This window comes from Hyla sarda, chromosome 1 (genome assembly GCF_029499605.1).
Source record: "Hyla sarda isolate aHylSar1 chromosome 1, aHylSar1.hap1, whole genome shotgun sequence".
Lineage (NCBI taxonomy): Eukaryota > Metazoa > Chordata > Amphibia > Anura > Hylidae > Hyla > Hyla sarda.
In genome coordinates, this window is record NC_079189.1 from 317,524,642 (window position 1) to 317,545,640 (window position 20,999).

The window sequence follows — 20,999 nt, forward strand, 5'->3', positions numbered from 1 at the left end:
AGGTGGTAAGAAAGCTGAAAGCAGCTGTGCAAAACAATTTGTGTAACTCCCATTAACTTAAATGGAAACCAGCATAGCACCTGAGCTACATGGTGTACATAATTCTAGGAGCTAGTATAAATAACTTTTTATATGTTGTTACTGATGAAAAGAAGACCTTTTGTAATGTGTTAAAAAATTTTTTTAAATATTTAAGAAAATGGCTCCTTAAAATCCCACCACTAGGGGTCCCCATACCTACTGGGACACTAACCAGTCCTGCAGCAGCATCAGGCTTGTCCATGAGTCATGGAAAAGACTCATGGACAAATCACCTCCCACCACCACAAGGGAGGGACAAGTCCCCTTCCCCTGAGAGGATTTCTAACACTGTGAGGTGAGCTAATGGAAAGAGGGATTGTTATAATAAATATAGGCAATAGAGGCATAAAATTAGATGTACAAGGTCAGAATTAGGTACTGAGTATTATTTTTATTTGTAGGATCTGACAGGTACACTTTAAAATCATACTTTACTTATCAGGTAGGTCCGGCGGCAGGACGTTTAGGGTACATTCCCATGATGGTAACTTGCAGCGAGTTACCTGCTGTGGAAAATCCTTTACAAGTTTGCCATAATTTGAATTGATACAACATAACCTTAGAAATTAGCCTTTTCTGTTCATATCATCATTGCTAAATAACAATCCAAGGTAGGCAGCACTACCACAATTTAAAAGAGTCCTGGGGTGTAAGCTTCATAGATGTTCCACACACACAGGAAAAGGTTGCCCAAAATTTTTTTCCCATATTGGTGACACTTCTAAGTTATATTTTTGTGGCTTACAGAAATTATGATATATGTAAATACATGTGAAATTTTGATAAGATGTATTTTCATAATATTTTTTGCGATCTATGTATTGTGTGAGCTTGCCTTTGGTTAAAACAGAAGTTAAAGGTGTATTTTGCACCTGCTTCCGTCATTTCTTGACAAAGCATCACATGATGTGAAACATTGGATCTGTCTTGTCCGTTGTTATATCTGTGGAGCAATAAAGAAAACTTGCACTCACCAGTTGCAGTGGAACTCCCTTCGTACAAGCCTATCAAGGCAACCATCTTTATAACCATTGAGTCTTGTGGAGAGTCCACTGCAATTTTTCTATTGCATATTATAAGGTTAGTGCTGACCAGATTTCTAGTGTGGACATACATATGTTAAGCTATACATATTTTAACCTTTTTATTAATTTTTTTCACCTCTTCATGTGTGCCCTAAAACATCTTTTAGGCAGGCCTACCACATTTTCTAGTCAGTCTCCCTTCTTTTTTACTAATCCTCAACTTCTTTCAACAGTATCCCCCATATTCTCAGTATCCCCACTCATCTGTAAATTTATTCTCTCAACTGCACGAAGCTGTGGAATAAGGATAACAAATTTTTATTTATAAAGATTAATTATATATACATGTCATATTTTTCAGAACATCAGGAAAACTTGCAAAACATTTTTTTGCCACCACTTTACTTCTTTGTGGCTTTGAGATGCATAAAGCTACCCAAAAATATATCCAATACGTGGCCCTAGTGTGCCACTTGACTCAAACATGAGTCTTGAGAATGAAGAACCTATGTTCCTACGTTCTTTTAAAATGTTTCTAAGACACTGTTTCAGGTTTAGCTTTAGGGTATGTATCCTTAAAGCGCCAAAATATAAGAAACACCTACAAATAGACCCCATTTTGCTAACTACACCATTTTAAGCATGCATCTGGGGTGTAGCTGCTACACAGTGGGGCTCAGAAGGGAAGACCTGTTGATTTAACTGGAATGGTTTTTAAGCACCTATCACATTTGCAGATGTAACAGCAGTTAAAACCCCAAAGAAGTGATCTCATTTGAACACTACAACCCTCAAGGTATTCAGCATTTTGATCCAATCAGGTATGAGAGTACTCCACACAAGTTATAAACTGCTGTCAGGTTACACAGCAGAACATAGAAGGGATGAAGTGACAAGTGGCTTTTGTGCTTGTACGGTTTTCCCTAAGAAACTCACTCATTTAATTTCCAGGGACATTTTTTATGCTGAAGAAGCCCCCCCCTCAGCTTATACTCGAGTAAGGACATGCCGGGCAGTCCATCTGTCCCCCTACTCACCTCTTCCTGCCATCCCACTTCTATGGTGGTGCCGCTCTGGGCCCCAAGTAAATTCAGCTAGGGTAGGGACGTTGGCACTTTAAGAGCAGCAGATGTCCATGCGCAGGGACGCCCCTGACGTCAAGAACGTGTCCCTTTCCCGGCTGCGCTCTGCAAGAGCAGAATCCCTCCACCGTCAAAAGCTGTAGCTCCTACAAAGTGCTGACTGCGGAGGTAAACGGAGAGGGGGGGGCACTTTGGGGGGCTGGGGTGATGGATTTGTGGCTATGGAGGATGACAGTAGTTGCTGCATTTCCCATCATAGGCTTATACTCAAGTCAATAAGTTTTTTTGTGGCAAAATTAGGTGCCTCTGCTTTTATTTGGGTCAGCTTATACTCGAGTATATACAGTATGTCTTTTAAAAATAATAACCCTCATTTACTAAGCTAAAACCCACTAGTTTTTGTCATGTTTTTCCAAGTTATTTTTGTGCACAGTATCTAAGGCTGTCTGATACATTTATCAGACACTGTGACAGTGTGCACCAGGAAAATCTAACTAACCCGACATTGCATAGTGGGAAACCAGAAAAGGGGTGTGGCTTGCTGCAAAGGGGGCTGGTTTCACAACCCCACCTATTTATTATTGAATTCACAGAAAATCCTGTGAATAAATGCCTGGAAATTTTCACCTAGAAAAAGCTGGTCAGAAAATGTTCCTGACAGTAAATCTGTAAATCCCCATAGTAAATAGAGAGGAATCCTACAAGTCTGAAACAACATTTCACACTAGTAAAAACCCAACACCTTGTATTTGACAGTTGCTATTCTTGCCACTAGATGTCCCCATACAGGCTAATTTGATATTAAGTTTCTAGCTGAGTCATCTATGTTCTCACAGCAGGTCATCTGGGTCCCTGCAGCAGGCACTTTAGGGGCACAGTCAGGAAATTAAAGCTGACACCGCTCGCTCAGGGACTCACGTCCCCTCTCATAGACCTGCATTGAGAGGCGGAGCCATGACATCAAGATACTCTGTTCCCTGCATCACCCCTCATCAGCGACAGAGCAATCCTCACTCTGTGCAGCTGAGAAACGGGTGCCCCAGCGGCGGGACCCCCGCAATCAGACATCTGACGATCAGACAGCTTATCCTCTATCGTTTGGATAGGGGATAAGACGTCTAGGGGCAGAGTACCCCTTTAATCCTTCACTGTATTTGCAGGATTAGTTTTAACTTACATCCAATGTACTAGTTTAGTAGCTCTTCTTTGAACTCTCTCTAGAGCATCTATATCCTTCTGGAGATACGGCCTCCAGTACTGCGCACAATACTCCAAGTGAGATCTCACCAGTGTTCTGTACAGTGGCATGAGCACTTCTCTCTTTCTACTGCTTATACCTCTCCCTATACGCCCAAACATTCTGCTAGCATATCCTGCTGCTCTATGACATTGTCTGCTTACTTTTGAGTCTTCTGAAATATTGACCCCCCTATACTCTGTCCAAGGGTTTTTATCCCCAAGGTGCATTATTTTGCACTTATCTACATTAAGTTTAATTGCCAATGTTCTGACCATTCTTCTAGTTTACCCAAATTATTTTCCATTTGGCGTATCTCTCCAGGAACATCAACCCTGTTACAAATCTTGCAAAAAGACCAAATATCTTACCATGGAGATTCTGCAATATCACTATTAAAGAAAATGAATGAGAAAAAAAAAAAAAAAAAAAAAAATAAAAAAATAAAAAAAAAGCAAAAATGCAGATCGGCTCACCACTTCAGTCTGAATGCACATCAAGTCTATGGCATGTAGTAGAGGCGGAAGTACGGAGAACAATGGGCCTTTTTCCACATAGACATGATCATAAAGAAAAAGTGTGAAGGTCCAGCTCCCAGCAAAAAAAGTGAATTGAAAACTTCAAACTTTAAAAAGTGTCCAAATAAAAAATGAAAAAGGTAGCAACATGTCACTGTAAAAAGTGAAAATAAACTGACGCGTTTCAGGCTGAAGTATTAGCCCTTAATCATGGCTCTTTTTTCCTTATGGTCATTAAAGAAAAATGGGCAGTACAGAGCCCCGAGGTACCCCGCTACTAGCAAGACCTTGCTCTGAATATACTCCATTAACTATAACCCTAGGTTGTCTGTCCCTCAGCCTTTGACTAATCCATACAACAATATGGAGTCCAAGCTCAAATACAGAAGACTTATCAATAAACTACAATGTGGGACAGTGTCAAAAGCCTTAGGCTGCTTTCACACTATAAAATGTATCCGTCTTAAAGATCCGTTCAATGTTCTGTTATAAAAAAAAAAACTGAAAAACGTCCGTTAAAAAATCCCATTATAGTCTATGGGATTTTTAAATTATCCGTTTTAACCTGTTATAGCCCTTCATTAATAACGGACGTTATTTTGTGATGGGTGAATGAACAGAAGAAATAGTGCATGCGCCATTTCTCCAATTACTATCTTCCGTCACAAAATAACGTCCGTTATTAATAACGGGTTAAAAACGATAATGTAAAAATCCCATAGACTATAATGCGATTTTGTTACAGCCGTATGCGATTTTGTAACGGCCGATTTTCATTACTATTTTTTTTTTAATAACGGAACATTGAACGGATCTTTAAAACTGATACATTTTATAGTGTGAAAGCAGCCTTACTAAAATCTAGTTAAGCAATATGCAATGCCCCCCCCCCCCCCCATGGTGTCATGGCGACACTTCAGTGCTATTAAGTTAAGGCAATGTACGTTAAAGTCTTCCTGCTCATGACAAATGTCGTATCAATGTGTGGGAAAGAGTAAAGGCTAGTTTCATGACAATAGGAGGGAATTTATTATTGAGCTGTGTGCCATCATTTTGGTACGAGAGCTCTGTAACAAAATTTTCACTCATGAGTACTAGAGATGAGCGAATTTACAGTAGACGACTCGGCAGTTGCTGACTTTAGCCTGCATAAATTAGTTCAGCTTTCAGGTGCTCCGGTGGGCTGGAAAAGGTGGATATAGTCCTAGGAAAGAGTCTCCTAGGACTGTATCCACCTTTTCCAGCCCACGGGAGCACCTGAAAGCTGAACTAATTTATGCAGGATAAGTCATCAACTGCCGAGTCGAGAAGTTCGTGACGAATCGAATTTACTGTAAATTCGCTCACCTCTAATGAGTACCAGAATATAACATTTTTACCTTGTAGAAAGTTTCGGTTTTCTGCTCTTTGAAAATAGATTTTACATTATTTCAGATTTATTTTTACTAAATTAATTTCTACTTTGTGTGTAAATTTTTTTTAGTTTGTATGGTAGCATTTTTTAGTCAAGCTAGACTCTTGAGCTATTTAAATGTGTTCTCTGGTGATGAATTTCACTAACATGCAGTCTGATGGATAAATATGGGTTTGACAGATGCATAGAGACTGTTACCCAATGGGATGCATATTGCTACACACGTTGACAGCACGCACTTTTCTGGCTGAAGGGACACAAATTTCCCAGTACGCATTTAAAAAAAAAAAAAAATCTTTTTTGGAAGTCTTCCGGTCCCCTTTTAACTATATGCAGCTGTTGATGGTGGGCAGAACACCAAAAACATCTGAAGTGGTGAGTTATGCAATTTGCATAACTCATCTACGTTTGCACTGGCTAGCAATTAGACCGTTTTAGTACATTTGGGTCATAGGTTTTTTTGTTCAGTTTTGGGGTCAGTTCTATGAGATCTATGTGTGTGTGTGACTAAAACATAAGACCTTTATGGGAAGAGGGTAAATAGCCATGTATTACACTGTAAACTGTGATGTACCCCCATGCTTCTAGTTACTGAATGTGTACCTCCTATGAGAATACAGTACCGTACTTGTTTAATAGACAGTCTGCTTAGCTTGGGGAATTCTACTGTGCACTAAGACAGCCTACATTAATATTCTTGATATTCTGAATGGGTAATATGCTTTTAGGCTATTATTTTATTATTTGTCATAGCCTAGTGTGAACAGGCTATAATCTTTATTTATGTGTTTAAAGAATTACTAGTCAGACCTGTATAATGTATAGTGTAATTTGCTACAATAAATAATACAAGGAGCATGACCTGTTGGCTCCTAGCCATTCTTAGAGAATTGCATTCTCAGAGATTTGTAATATGAAGCAGCCCTTAAGATGAAGGGATGTGATCATTCCAGTTTCATGAATATATTAAATAGCACATCTAACAAGGAATTCATCTTTTTTTTTTTTTTTTTTTTTTTGTTCAGGTTATCTAAAGGGTGTTTTATGTACATTTTCTTTTATTCTGATATTGGTTGTGATACTAAATAATGCTAAGTACATTTAGTGTTGAAGGGTTGTTCACATCCATTTTATTAAATAGCAGCACTTCAGCACATTTGATCTGGGCCAATTTTAAAATTCTGCACACAACACGCTATGGTTATTATGATTATTTATATTGCCTTGTTCCTCCAGCTGGCAAAGGCAGAGACGTATGAAACAGTGTAAAGACACTTCAGTGCATTATCATTTTAATAAATGTGTCAAAGCGCTCCGCATTGTGTTTTCTAATGACGATCCTCGCACAAAGACATTGAATTGAGATGGTAAAACGCATATAAAAAGGCTTTTTCTTCCTTAAGAAGCACACGGCTTGTTTGTGAACTGTATTTAACACCTTCAAAAGATGTATTATGTGGCAGACGCGGAAGGTTATGCTAGGGTTAATTAACTATTATTTTTTTTTCCTGCATAGTGTAGTTAAAGGGATACTCCGGTGGAAAACATTTTTATTTTTTTAAAGCAACTGGTGCTAGAAAGTTAAAAAGATTTGTAAATTACTTCTATTAAAAATCTTTACCCTTCCAGTACTTATTAGCAGCTGTATGCCCTGTAAAATGAGAATGGTGTGAAATAGAGATGAGCGAACTTCCAGTAAATTCGATTCGTCACGAACTTCACGGCATAAAGGAGTTCAGCTTTCAGGTGCTCCGGTGGGCTGGAGACTCTCTCTCCTAGGACTGTATCCACCTTTTCCAGTCCACCGGAGCACCTGAAAGCTGAACTAATTTATGCAGGAAAAGTCAGCGACCGCCGAGCCGTGAAGTTCGTGACGAATCGAATTTACTGTAAGTTCGCTCATCTCTAGTGTGAAAGCTCTGTTTCTGTTTAAGACAGAAAAACCATAATACAGATTTAATAGAAATCTTGACAAATGCCACATAGCTAAAAAAAAAAAAAATTGGTGGGAAATTACTTAAAATAAAAATATAAACTAAAAATATAATATTTTTTAAATAAAAAAAATAAAATAAAAAGCCCACACACCTTAATTTTCCTTTTTTATTTAATCGGATCTGCCCCTTCCCTCTCATCATCAACACTTTGTTACCAGTGTATTTCTATATGAAATATGTGGTATGTTTGGGCCACATACCTTATAAAAGAATACTTTATCAGCAGAGATCATTTTTACACATTTTTTATGCATCCGTCAAGAGTCGAACATATAATCTCCCCTAACATCCTTGGCTTTTTTTAAAGTGGGAGTCCAGCTTGTAAGATTCTTGGCAAACAGCTGAGTTTGCCAAGATAAGTTGCCATCTTGTTAGTATGGCTTTCTGCAGTATTACAGTACATGGCTGGGGGTGGGGTTGGTGGTAGTTCGAGCAGGAAACCTTCCTCTATACCAATGTTCTCCAAACTGTGGCCCTTTAGATGTTGAAGGGCATAAAGGTAGGAGCTTTCCAAAAGAGAAAAGCCCTTTAACTTTGAATGAGGAGACGGAAACTGGTCAGGTAGTGCCATACTGCTGTGTAACTAGTCCTGCACCATACATCACTGATATGCTTGAGATATACTTTGTGGGATTTTCCCGGAGAGCAACCTCTTCATTTATTACTGTTTTCTCAATGTCTCCCTTTACAAGCTGAAGCATTTGGTTAATAGGGGACAGCAAAGCAAGGACGATCAATGTCCTAAATCATTAATGGTCCTTGTTCCCGTCAATGGAAAGCGAAGAAAGCCAACATGATATGCTTGCCACAACTAGGGCAGCATCTGTCCACTCCCCTTTGTAAAGTGAAGGATCTGCAGCAATTGCAATAGATCAGGCATTTGTTTTGTGCACAAAGGTAAGACCCAGTCACCACTCCTGGTGTGTCATTTTCAGTGAATACTTGTATCACCCCATAAACATTTGTGAGTTATCTTTTCTTAGAACTCATTCTGCTTTGTGCTGTTCTTCTGTTAGGCCTCCTGATTCATTTTATTTTTTAAATAAACTGACAATGGGAATTTCAACACCCATTGAGTGACTGGATAGTGTGAGTGTGTTTACTGACACACTGCGAGAATGATGATAGTGCTTTGTCTCATTGTGATGTGGGAGAAGAAAGTGTTATTGCTTAAAAGCAGTAATCCAATAATTGTTCAAGCATCATCCACATAGATTATCATCATCATTGGCTGGATTACAAACACTTTATTCTTTGTGACACTACATTTACTGGCACTGTGAAACTGCAGTTATATGGAATTCCATATAACAGTGTTTTCCAAGTGCAGTCCTCAAGTACCCCCAACAGGGATTGGTTCTCCCTGCTGCGTAGCTCAGTGTGTCCGCTCGTGACTGCCGGAGGGAAATCTCCAGTAGCGAGCGGACACACAAAGAGCTATGGCAGCAGCAGGGAGCTCGCTCTGTCGTAGCACATCCGCGGCATCAATTACGCTGGAGGATGCACGCCTGACAGTGACGGTCATTGACTGTGAATGAGGGCTGCTGACAGCAGCCGTCACTCGCCATCTATGAAGAACACATGGCGCTGGTAGCTTAGGTGTTAATATATAGTATTTACAATATAGGCCTATTACTACTGCTTGTTCTCAGCATCAGTTTTTACTACCACATGACATATTTCTATGTGAAAATTTACCAAGTGTTACATACGTGAGATATGCTCCTCTAGTATTGATGCCCATCATGAGATCAACTTTTTTCATAGGTGTATCCAAAGTGTTGGTCAGGCTGATGGCACTAGCATTATTCACCAAGATGTCTATACCTGTACAAGTAAATAAAAAAAATATACCAAAATTATTTTAGTATAAGCATACATTTTATTCTTGACTGAAATACTAACAGAATACTAGAAGTCCAGTAGAGAAAATTAGGTATGTTTCTAACCCACTGAACAAGTCCCATTTACATCTGCATTAAAATGATAAGAAGGCCGTGAGTTTTCTTCTGGCTCCACAAATAGGAGACACACTACTCACAGTGAAATCAGGAAGTAGGAAAAGGCAAACAAAGGCCGCATTATTCTCAGGAACGGTTCTGTTAAAGTATACATGCCGAGATACTGTTAAAATAGCTGTATTACCTCCAAATGTTTTCACTGCCTTTTCCACTGCCTCACTGATCTGATTTTCATCTCTCACGTCAACAATACATGGTAAAGCCTTTCCACCAGCAGCCTCAACTATGGAGAGAAAATACATGAGATGGTCAGTTTACAAGCAGTCATTTAACATTACTAATGGCTCCAAACTGGAAAGTAAGCGCTTACTTATATGGAAACTGTTTATAGTTGCGATCTGAGGGAAATAAATAAATCTTCCTGCAAGAAACATGTACATTTTCCTTTAACACCTTAAGGATGAAGCCAATTTTGGCATTTAGAACAGAGGCTCATTTTTCACTGGGGAGTGGCAACCCCTCTTAGGCTAGGTCCACACCAGGATTTGTGCCTCCGAGGCATGGATACGTCAGGAAAATGGCAAAAAGATATGCCGAAGTGTCGTGCTCGGACAGGCACGGGTCCCATTCTTTTCAATTGCCCAAGTGTAGTAGGCTAGTGACTACATTTGGGTCAATAAAGTAATCCAGTTTTTAAGATCCATGGCCTGGCTGGTGCTGTGATTTCGGGACTTTGACTATATATACATACTAGTAACAAGAAACAATCCACACCTGCACTCATCTCTAGGGTACCGCAACTCTGGCTTGTCTCATCCAATTCCTCTTATCAAAGACCGGGCATCTCAGATGTAATGGCGCTCAGAAGAAGGCGACTGCCGGCGGTTTCACGCAATCATAATGTGCTTCATCCGGATGAAGCGCATTATGATTGCGTCAAACTGACGGCAGTCACCTTCTTCTGAGCGCCATTACATCTGAGATGCCCGGTCTTTGATAAGAGGAATTGGATGAGACAAGACAGAGTTGCGGTACCCTAGAGATGAGTGCAGGTGTGGATTGTTTCTTGTCACTAGCATTTGTCTGAACGTATTTACCTTTTCACATAGCACCGCCAGTGGGACCTTTTTCGTACTGGGTGACCTGTCAGGAGTCTACCTCCATATGCATCCTTTAAAGTACATTGTGATTAACACCATATCAAGTTAGCAGTGCCGCTCTGTCACTTCTATCTACAACTATCTATATAATCATACACACAAAAATAAACATAAAACATATGTGGTATCGCCACATGCATAAATGTCAGAACTATAAAAATATAATGTTAATTAAACCGCACGGTCAATGGCGTTTACATAAAATACCAAAGTCCAAAATTGCGTATTTTTGATCACTTTGTTTAACCTAAGTAAAAAAAAAAAAAAAAAAAAAAAAAAAAAAAAAAAAAAGCGATCAAGAAGTCCCATCAAAACTAACTACAGATCATGGAGCAAAAAAAATGAGCCCTGATACAGCCCCATATACGGAAAAACAAAAAGGTTATAGGGGTAAGAAGTAAATATAAAACCTACATAAATTGGGTATCCTTGTAACCGTATGGACCTACAGAATAAAAGAGAAGGTGTAATTTTTACCGAAAAATGCACTGCAAAGAACCGGAAGCCCGAAAAAGTTACAAAATAATTGATGGTATTACAAAGTAAAATTGGTGCAGCAATATGATGTTTAGAAGGTAAAAACCAAAACAAAAGAGGAAAAAAAATAAAATTTTAATAAAATAAAAAAGAGTTAAGTCTGAGCTTAACCTCTTCAGGACCCATGACGTATGCATACGTCTTCACACCCTGGGTCTTAAGGACCCATGACGTATGCATACGTCATGGCGTTTTCCGGTCTCTGCCGCTCGCCGGGCAGAGATCGGAACTGGATGCCTGCTGAAATCCTTCAGCAGGCATCCAGGGCAAATGCCGAGGGGGGCCAAGGGAAATCGCCCTTGCGATCTGCGGCGATACCGGGCTGATCGGGTCTCTGGGACCCGACCGCCCGGTAATTTCGCATGATCCCGGCTGTCACAGACAGCCAGGACTATGCTGGAGTATCGGAGCGAGGTGGCAAGCCGGCCACCTCCTCCGATCCCCTGCGATCTGTCGGTTAGTTAACCGACCAATCGCAGGAGGGGGGGCGGTTACTTCCTCCCGCTCTGCCCCTGAAAGTCCGGAGAGGACGGGAGGAAGACCGGAGGACGCGGCGGGGGACGGGGGAGTGCTGGGGACCGGCCCCGGTACTTACCTCGTCCCTGAAGACCCGGATCCAGACGATGAAGACGGCGGCGGCGGCGACAGGTGAGTAGATCTTCAGCCGCGGTCGGGCCCTTTACAGCAATGCACGTCGCCGTAAAGCGACATGCATTGCTGTAATAGGACCCTGTAAACTACAACTCCCAGCATGCCCAGACAGCCCTTGACGTCTGGGCATGCTGGGAGTTGCAGTTTTGCAACATCTGGAGGTCCACAGTTTGGAGACCACTGTGCCCTTCCAGATGTTGCAAAACTACACATCCTCAGCATGCCCTTACTGTCCAGGCATGCTGGGAGTTGTAGTTCTGTAACATCTGGCCCTTCAGATGTTGCAGAACTACAACTCCCAACATGCCTGGACAGTTTTGGCATACTGGGAGTTGTAGTTTTGCAACATCTGGAAGGGCACAGATTGGGAACCACTGTATCAGTGGTCTGCAAACTGTAGTCCTCCAGATGTTGCAAAACTACAACTCCAAGCATGCTGGGAGTTGTAGTTCGGCAACATCTGGCTCTAAAGATGTTGCCGAACTACTACTCCCAGCATGCCTGAGAATGTTTGGGAGTTGTGGTTTTGCAACAGCTGGAGGCACACTGGTTGGGAAACATTGTTTCCTAACTCAGTGTTTCCCAACCCGTGTGCCTCCAGCTGTTGCAAAACCACAACTCCCAAACATTCTCAGGCATGCTGGGAGTAGTAGTTTTGCAACAGCTGGAGGCCCCCCCCCCCCTGTGAATGTACAGGGTACACTCACATGGGCAGGGGGCTTACAGTGAGTATCAGGCTGCAAGTTTGCGATGCAGCAAATTTTGCGCGGCAGCTCAAACTCGCTGTAATCCCCCCTGCCCGTGTGACTGTACCCTAAAAACACTACACTACACTTACACAAAATAAAATAAAAAGTAAAAAACACTACATATACACATACCCCTACACAGCCCCCCTCCCTCCCCAATAAAAATGAAAAACGTCTGGTTCGCCACTCTTTCCAAAATGGAGCCTCCAGCTGTTGCAAAACAACAACTCCCAGTATTGCCAGACAGCCGTTGACTGTCCAGGCATGCTGGGAGTTTTGCAACAGCTGGAGGCACCCTGTTTGGGAATCACTGGCGTAGAATACCCCTATGTCCACCCCTATGCAAATCCCTAATTCAGGCCTCAAATGCGCATGGCGCTCTCACTTTGGAGCCCTGTCGTATTTCAAGGCAACAGTTTAGGGCCACATATGGGGTATCACCATACTCGGGAGAAATTGACTAACAAATCTTGGGGGGGCTTTTTCTCCTTTCACCCCTTATGAAAAGGTGAAGTTGGGGTCTACACCAGCATGTTAGTGTAAAAAAATAAACTTTTTACACTAACATGCTGGTGTTGCCCTATACTTTTCATTTTGACAAGAGGTAAAGGGGAAAAAAGCCCCACAAAATTTGTAATGCAACTTCTCCCGACTACGGAGATACCCCATATGTGGGCGCAAAGTGCTCTGGGGGCGCACAACAAGGCCCAGAAGGGAGAGTGCACCATGTACATTTGAGGTGATTTGCACAGGGGTGGCTGATTGTTACAGCGGTTTTGACAAACGCAAAAAAAACAAAACCCCACATGTGACCTCATTTCGGAAACTAGACCCCTCACGGAATGTAATGAGGGGTCCAGTGAGAATTTACACCCCACTGGTGTCTGACAGATCTTTGGAACAGTGGGCTGTGCAAATTAAAAATGTTGTACAGCCCACTGTTCCAAAGATTTGACAGACACCAGTGGGGGGGTAAATGCTCATTTTATGCCTTGTTACGTTCCTCAAGGGGTCTAGTTTCCAAAATGGTATGCCATGTGGGGGTTATTTTGCTGTCCTGGCACCATATGGGCTTCCTAAATGCGACATGCCCCCTGAGCAAAATTTGCTCTCAAAAAGCCAAATATGACTCCTTCTCTTCTGAGCATTGTAGTTCGCCCGTAGTGCACTTCAGGTCAACTTATGGGGTACCTCCATACTCAGAAGAGATGTGGTTACAAATTTTGGGGGGTATTTTCTGCTATTAACCCTTGTAAAAATGTGAAATTTGGGGGGAAACACACATTTTAGTGATTTTTTTTATTTTTTTTTTACGTATGCAAAAGTTAAGGCTCACTTTATTTCTTGTTACGTTCCACAAGGGGTCTAGTTTCCAAAATTGTATGCCATGTGTTTTTTTTTTGCTGTCCTGGCACCATAGGGGCTTCCTAAATGCGACATGCCCCCGAGCAAAATTTGCTCTCAAAAAGCCAAATATGACTCCTTCTCTTCTGAGCATTGTAGTTCACCCATAGTACACCTCAGGTCAACTTATGGGGTACCTTCATACTCAGAAGAGATGGGGTTACAATGTTTGGGGGGTATTTTCTGCTATTAACCCTTGCAAAAATGTGAAATTTGGGGGGAAACACATTTTAGTGAAATTTTATTTTTATTTTTTTACATATGCAAAAGTCGTGAAACCCCTGTGGGGTATTAAGGCTCACTTTATTCCTTGTTACGTACCTCAAGGGGTCTAGTTTCCAAAATGATATGCCATGTGGGGGATTTTTGCTGTTCTGGCACCATAGGGGCTTCCTAAATGCAACATGCCTCCCAAAAACCATTTCAAAGAAACGTACTCTCCAAAATCCCCTTGTCGCTCCTTCGCTTCTGAGCCCTCTACTGCGCCCGCCGAACACTTTACATAGACATATGAGGTATGTGCTTACTCGAGAAAAATTGGGCTACAAATATATGTATACATTTTCTCCTTTTTCCCCTTGTAAAAATTCAAAAATTGGGTCTACAAGAACATGCGAGTGTAAAAAATGGAGATTGTGAATTTTCTCCTTCACTTTGCTGTTATTCCTGTGAAACACCTAAAGCGTTAAAACGCGGACTGAATGTCATTTTGAATACTCTGGGGGGTGCAGTTTTTATAATGGGGTAATTTGTGGGGTATTTCTAATATGAAGACCCTTCAAATCCACTTCAAACCTGAACTGGTCCATGAAAAATTTTGAGTTTGGAAATTTTGTGAAAAATTGGAAAATTGCTGCTGAACTTTGAAGCCCTCTGGTGACTTCCAAAAGTAAAAACACGTAAATTTTATGATGCAAACATAAAGTAGATGTGAATAAAAAATATTGTATATGTGAATAAAAAAAAAAATTATTTGGAATATCCATTTTCCTTACAAGCAGAGAGCTTCAAAGTTAAAAAAATGCAAAATTTTCAAATTTTTCATAAAATGTTGGGATTTTTCACCAAGAAAGGATGCAAGTTACCACAAAATTTTACCACTATGTTAAAGTAGAATATGTCACGAAAAAACAATCTCGGAATCAGAATGATAACTAAAAGCATTCCAGAGTTATTAATGTTTAAAGTGACAGTGGTCAGAATTGCAAAAAATGGCCAGGTCCTGAGGTGTAAAATGGCTGGGTCCTTAAGGGGTTAAAGGGGTACTCCGGTGGAAAACTTTTTATTTTTATTTTATTTTTTTAAATCAACTGGTGCCAGAAAGTTAAACAGATTCGTAAATTACTTCTATTAAAACATCTTTATCCTTCCAGTACTTATTAGCTGCTGAATACTACAGAGGAAATTCATTTCTTTTTGGAACACAGGGGGAGATTCATCAAAACCTGTCTGGAGGAAGAGTTGCTGTGTTGCCCATAGCAACCAATCAGATTGTTTCTTTCATTTCTGAAAAGGCCTCTGAAAAATGAAAGAAGCGATCTGATTGGTTGCTATGGGCAACTCAGCAACTTTTCCTCTGGACAGGTTTTGATAATTCTCCCCCACGAGGACAGTGCTCTCAGCTGATATCTCTGTCCATTTTAAGAACTGTCCAGAGTAGGAGAAAATCCCCATAGCAAACTTATGCTGCTCTGGACAGTTCCTATAATGGACAGAGATGTCAGCAGAGAGCACTGTGCTCGTGATTTAGCAGAGAGCACTGTGCTCGTGATTCAGCAGACAGCACTGTGCTCGTGATTCAGCAGACAGCACTGTGTTCCAAAAAGAAAATAATTTTCTCTGTAGTATTCAGCAACTAATAAGTACTGGAAGGATTAAAAAACATTTTTATAGAAGTAATTTACAAATCTGTTCAGACTTTATGGCACCAGTTTATTTAAGAAAAAAAATAAAAAATAAAAATATATGTTTTCCACCGGAGTACCCCTTTAAGGCTTCTATCACACTGCTGTTGTGCCCCATCCGAAAATCTCTGTTAGCCGTTAAAAAAAAAATTAATAAATAAATAAAAAACACACCATTTAATAGGACAGGGCACAATGGTTCCTGATGGATCCCATTGACTATAATGGGGTTTGTCAGGAGCCGTTATTTACTAGCGGGAGAAAAAAAAAAAAAAAAGACATTGCATTCAGTAATCTTTCTCCCCTCCTTTTTCTAACGTCCGCTGCCTGTCGGGTCTTAAACGTGTATATACTCGGGAAAAGACCTGAACGTAATAATTGACAAAACTCAAGCCATTGAAATGAATGGGGTCTGTGCCTGTCAGAGAACAGATAGGCTGGCATGTCATTCTGACATTTTTCTGAAGAATCCGTTCCTCGGTGGCACAAATAGTGGTGTGAGTGAGGCCGTAGCCACTCTATCCACATGGAAGTTTCTAAATACACCCCTATGCCCATAAGAAGAGAGTATAGTGTTAGGGTCCCATACCAAGTGAAGCCACCGCCACGTGGTGGTTAGGGGGCACATAATAATCAAAAAGTGTACAAAGAGCATTCATTTTACTTTTGTGATCAAATATAAAGTACTGCGGTAACCTTCTTTTTGTGTAGTAACCTATCCCAGTGATTCTGAGAATCCATCTTTGAGTCCAACCATTATATATGTCTGGTATCCGCCATCTTTTCCCTCCAGCGCTGTAGAAAATGTGTCGGAGAGAAACTGATGCTAGAACTGATCCCATTCATTTGAATGGGACAGTTCACATTCATCTGGCGTCTCAGTAGTCAGACCCCCTTCAATCATTGATTTTTATTTTTTTATCTTAAACACTAGATTTTTTTTGCTGTAATTCATTGTTCTTAATTACGTTATGCAAAATAATAAAATGTTATTATCTTTATTCAGAAGGCCAGTACACTTACAGCGATTTATAGCTTTTGGTTTTTTGTATGTTTTGTTACTTTTTCATTTGTCGCCATATTCTGAAGACCATTTTGCAGGAGGAGCTATAGTTTTAATTGGCCCCTTTTGTAAGTACTTGCCACCTTTTGATAATTTTTATTCCTTTTTGTGTAGGCTATATAATCTATTTTGGCCTTTATTTTCTGCAGCATTCACAGTGCGGGATAAACAACATTCCCATTTTATAGTATGGCTTGTTATAAATACAGTGACACCCATTATTAGAGATGAGCGAAGTTAGGCTGGGTTCACACTACGTTTTCTCCCATACGGGAGCGCATACGGCAGGGGGAGCTAAAAGCTCGCGCTCCCGTATGTCACCGTATGCACTCCCGTATGTCATTCATTTCAATGAGACGACCGGAGTGAAACGTTCGGTCCGGTCGGCTCATTTTTGCGCCGTATGCGCTTTTACAACCGGACCCAAAACTGTGGTCAACCACGGTTTTAGGTCCGGTTGTAAAAGCGCATACGGCGCAAAAATGAGCCGACCGGACGTTTCACTCCGGTCGGCTCATTGAAATGAATGACATACGGGAGCGCATACGGTGACATACGGGAGCGCGAGCTTTTAGCTCCCCCCTGCCGTATGCGCTCCCGTATGGGAGAAAACGTAGTGTGAACCCAGCCTTACAGTAATTAGATTCATCATGAACTTCGCGGCTCGGCGTTTGCTGACTTTAGCCTGCATAAATGAGCACCTGAAAGCTGAACTGATTTATGCAGGCTAAAGTCAGCAAACGCCGAGCCGAGAAGTTCATGATGAATCGAATTACTGTAAGTTTGCTCATCTCTACCCATTATGTTGTATTTTTTTTTTTTATGCCAAAAGGGGTGGAGCTCACTGAGACTACACAGAAGATACAGAACAATATCAAGGTAGAAACCAAATAAAAAAAAATAAAAATAAAGGCAGGGTGGTTTATCGTGATGGAGGGTGTAAACTGGGAGGATTAAAAATCAAGTTTCAAGTTCATGACAGGTACTCTTTAAAGCCCCCTAATGAACAGAATTTTTTTAAAAAATTTTTAATTTTTTTGAGGAGGGGGAACGTTGGGACATTTTTGCCGCAACATGGTTTTATCAGGCAGGGATCTGGCTATTTAGAGTTTTCAGTCCTGTGATACTTGTTTAAAATACAACCCCCAAAAAAAAGATACAAATATGTAAAAAAAAAAAAAAAAAAAAAAAAAAAAAAAAATAATATATATATATATATATATATATATATATATATATATATATATATATATATAATTATTCTTTTCTAAATTTGTAAACTTAATACTAGTATATGTTTAAAAAATAACACATTTGGACACATACTTTCCTCGGCTGCAGTATAGATTGTTCCTGGTAGCTTAGGGTGCGGTTCTGAGGTTTTTGCCGCTATGACCACATTTGCACCATCTCTGGCAGCTTTTAAAGCTATAGCTTTTCCAATACCACGACTGGCACCAGTGATAAACAAAGTACATCCTGCTAGTCTCCTGTAATAAAATATAAGACAGTCAACAAGCAAGTTAAAGTTGCTACTGCATTTTGCTTGGGAGAATGTATTTGACTATTTTGTATTAAAGGGGTACTCCGGTGCTTAGACATCGTATCCCCTATCCAAAGGATAGGGGATAAGATGCCTGTTCGCGGGAGTCCCGCTGCTGGGGACCCCCGGGATCATGCACGCGGCACCCCGTTTGTAATCAGTCCCCGGAGCGTGTTCGCTCCGGGACTGATTACTGGCGACCACAGGGCCGACGGCGTGTGACATCACGCCTCCGCCCCCATGTGATGTCACACTCCGCCCCTCAATGCAAGCCTACGGGAGGGGGCGTGACAGCTATCACTCCCCCTCCCGTAGGCTTGCATTGAGGGGCGGAGCGTGACGTCACACGGGGGCGGAGGCGTGATGTCACACGCCGTCGGCCCTGTGGTCGCCGGTAATCAGTCCCAGAGCGAACACACTCCGGGAACCGATTACAAACGGGGTGCCGCATGCATGATCACGGGCGTCCCCAGCTACGGGACTCCCACGATCAGGCATCTTATCCCCTATCCCTTGGATAGGGGATAAGATGTCTAAGCACCGGAGTAACCCTTTAAGTTAGTATATGATCTGTACCTGTTACTAAAGGTAGCAATGTTATAATGCATAAGCAGAGCTTGGGGAATCCGCCATGATATCCTGCTGAAATATATGTGGCTTTGAACCTGTTGTGATCACTACCGTAGTAAAATGGGAGAGGCTTGCTGTGACTTAAGGAAAAGTAGGCACACTGGGAAAAGTGGGGACCATAATTAACTATTAGAGGTAGAGATGTCCCGATACTGGTATCGGTGCCGATACCAGGTATTTGCATGGTATCGGGGGACTCGTCTAATGTCCCCGATACCAAATCCAATACCTGGTGGAGTGCTCCCCTGCCCCGTTCTGCCGTCCGCATCATGGAGTCTTATGGAGGAGCATGTGACACACACACACACACGTCACTCTACTGCACCCAGCGTAACGCTACGGAGGAAGTAGAGTGATGTGTATGTCGCATGCTCCTCCATAAGACGTCATGATGCGGACGGCAGAACGGGGCAGCGGCAGTGATGAGTATGGGGCATGCTGTTCACCATACAGGATCAAAAGTTATATTTTAACCTGTTAAGGACCCATGATGTACTTGTACGCCCTGAGTCCGCTCCCGTTCTATAACGCGGGGCCATAGCGGGTCGGGCCCGGCCTCTAACAACGGCCGGGAACCGTGGCTAATAGCGCGCGGCATTGATCGTGGTGCCTCGCGCTATTAACCCTTTAGACGCGGCGTTCAAAGTTGATCTAAGCTTACAGGACAGCCGGAGGGTCCCTACCTGCCTCCTTGCTGTCCGATTGCCGAATGACTGCTCAGTACCCGAGATCCAGGCATGAGCAGTCAAGTGGCAGAATCATCGATCAATGGTTTCCTATGAGAAACCATTGAACGATGTAAAAGATCAGTGTGTGTAGTGTTATAGGTCCCTATGGGAGCTATAACACTGCAAAAAAAAAAAAAAAAGAAAAAAAAGTGAATAAAGATCATTTAACCCCTCCCCTAATAAAAGTTTGAATCACCCCCTTTTCCGCATAAAAAAAAAAAAAAAAAAAAAAAGTGTAAATAAAAATAAACATATGTGGTACCGCCATAAGTGGAAATGTCCGAATTATAAAAATAATTAAATTAAACCGCACGGTCAATGGCGTATGTGCAAAAAAAATTCCTAAGTCCAAAATAGTGTATTTTTGGTCACTTTTTATTTCATGAAAAAATGAATAAAAAGTGATCAAAAAGTCAGATCAATACAAAAATGGTACCGCTAAAAAACTTCAGATCACGGAGCAAAAAATGAGCCCTCATGCCGCCGCATATGCGGAAAAATAAAGTTATAGAGGTCAGAGGTCCTGCATGTAGTTATGATTTTTTTCCAGAACCTATATAAGTTGGGTATCATTTTAATCGTATGGACCTACAGAATAAAGAGAAGGTGTCATTTTTACCGAAAAATGTACTGTGTAGAAACGGAAACAAAAGTTACAAAATGCCTGTGCGAGTTGTCACTCCTGAGATAGTATGTTCTAAAAAAGGTAGGGGCTAAAGCGCTCAGATGTGATCGCCAGTAATCAGATCCGGAGCGAGCACGCTCCGGGGGCTGATTCTAACGGGGTGCGGCATGGAAGATCATGGGGGTCCCCAGCGGCGGGACCCCCACGATCAGGCATCTTATCCCCTATCCTTTGGATAAGAGATAAGATATCTTAGCGCTGGAGTACCCCTTTAACTGATTGATCTTTCTATAGAGAGTGATCTACTAATCAAGGCCTGCAGGGGAGAAGCCCCCAAAGACGACTCCAATGACTTGTAGTTTAGGCAGCCAGTCAGTGCATGAACCTCAGTAACCTCAGTCACTCTACCCACATTGACAGTGCATGGAATAAGGCTTGCACATATATAAGTTACAGCAGCCCCCCACAAGGTGAGGAAGGTGACAGCCATCAGCAGTACAGTACAGTGAACATGGCTGCCCCCTTCAGGTATACCCATGCTGGGCTCTTACCCTGTATTTGGCAGCATGGTGCACACGATCCTTCCTGCTGTCACACTCCTTCGGGGCTTGTTACTAGAACAGGGAGACAGCAGTTAGACTATAACCTTTACCCTACACAGCCAAGTTGACATGTCACGTCATATACTAA

General features: G+C 41.5%; 1 protein-coding gene across 5 annotated transcripts in view; it reads right to left on the minus strand.

The window, feature by feature from the left end:
• The window catches only part of HSDL2 (hydroxysteroid dehydrogenase like 2), a 44,710-nt gene that overhangs the window by 23,504 nt on the left and 207 nt on the right, over positions 1-20,999 (minus strand). For all 5 annotated transcript variants that reach the window (XM_056518585.1, XM_056518591.1, XM_056518603.1 and 2 more), the window contains exons 2-5: positions 20,861-20,923; positions 18,110-18,273; positions 9,500-9,598; positions 9,067-9,181 (exon numbers count right to left, since the gene is read on the minus strand). In XM_056518585.1, the coding sequence (XP_056374560.1) occupies positions 9,067-9,181; positions 9,500-9,598; positions 18,110-18,273; positions 20,861-20,877 (395 nt within the window). In that variant the 5' untranslated portion in view covers positions 20,878-20,923. The remainder of the gene's footprint in view (positions 1-9,066; positions 9,182-9,499; positions 9,599-18,109; positions 18,274-20,860; positions 20,924-20,999) is intronic.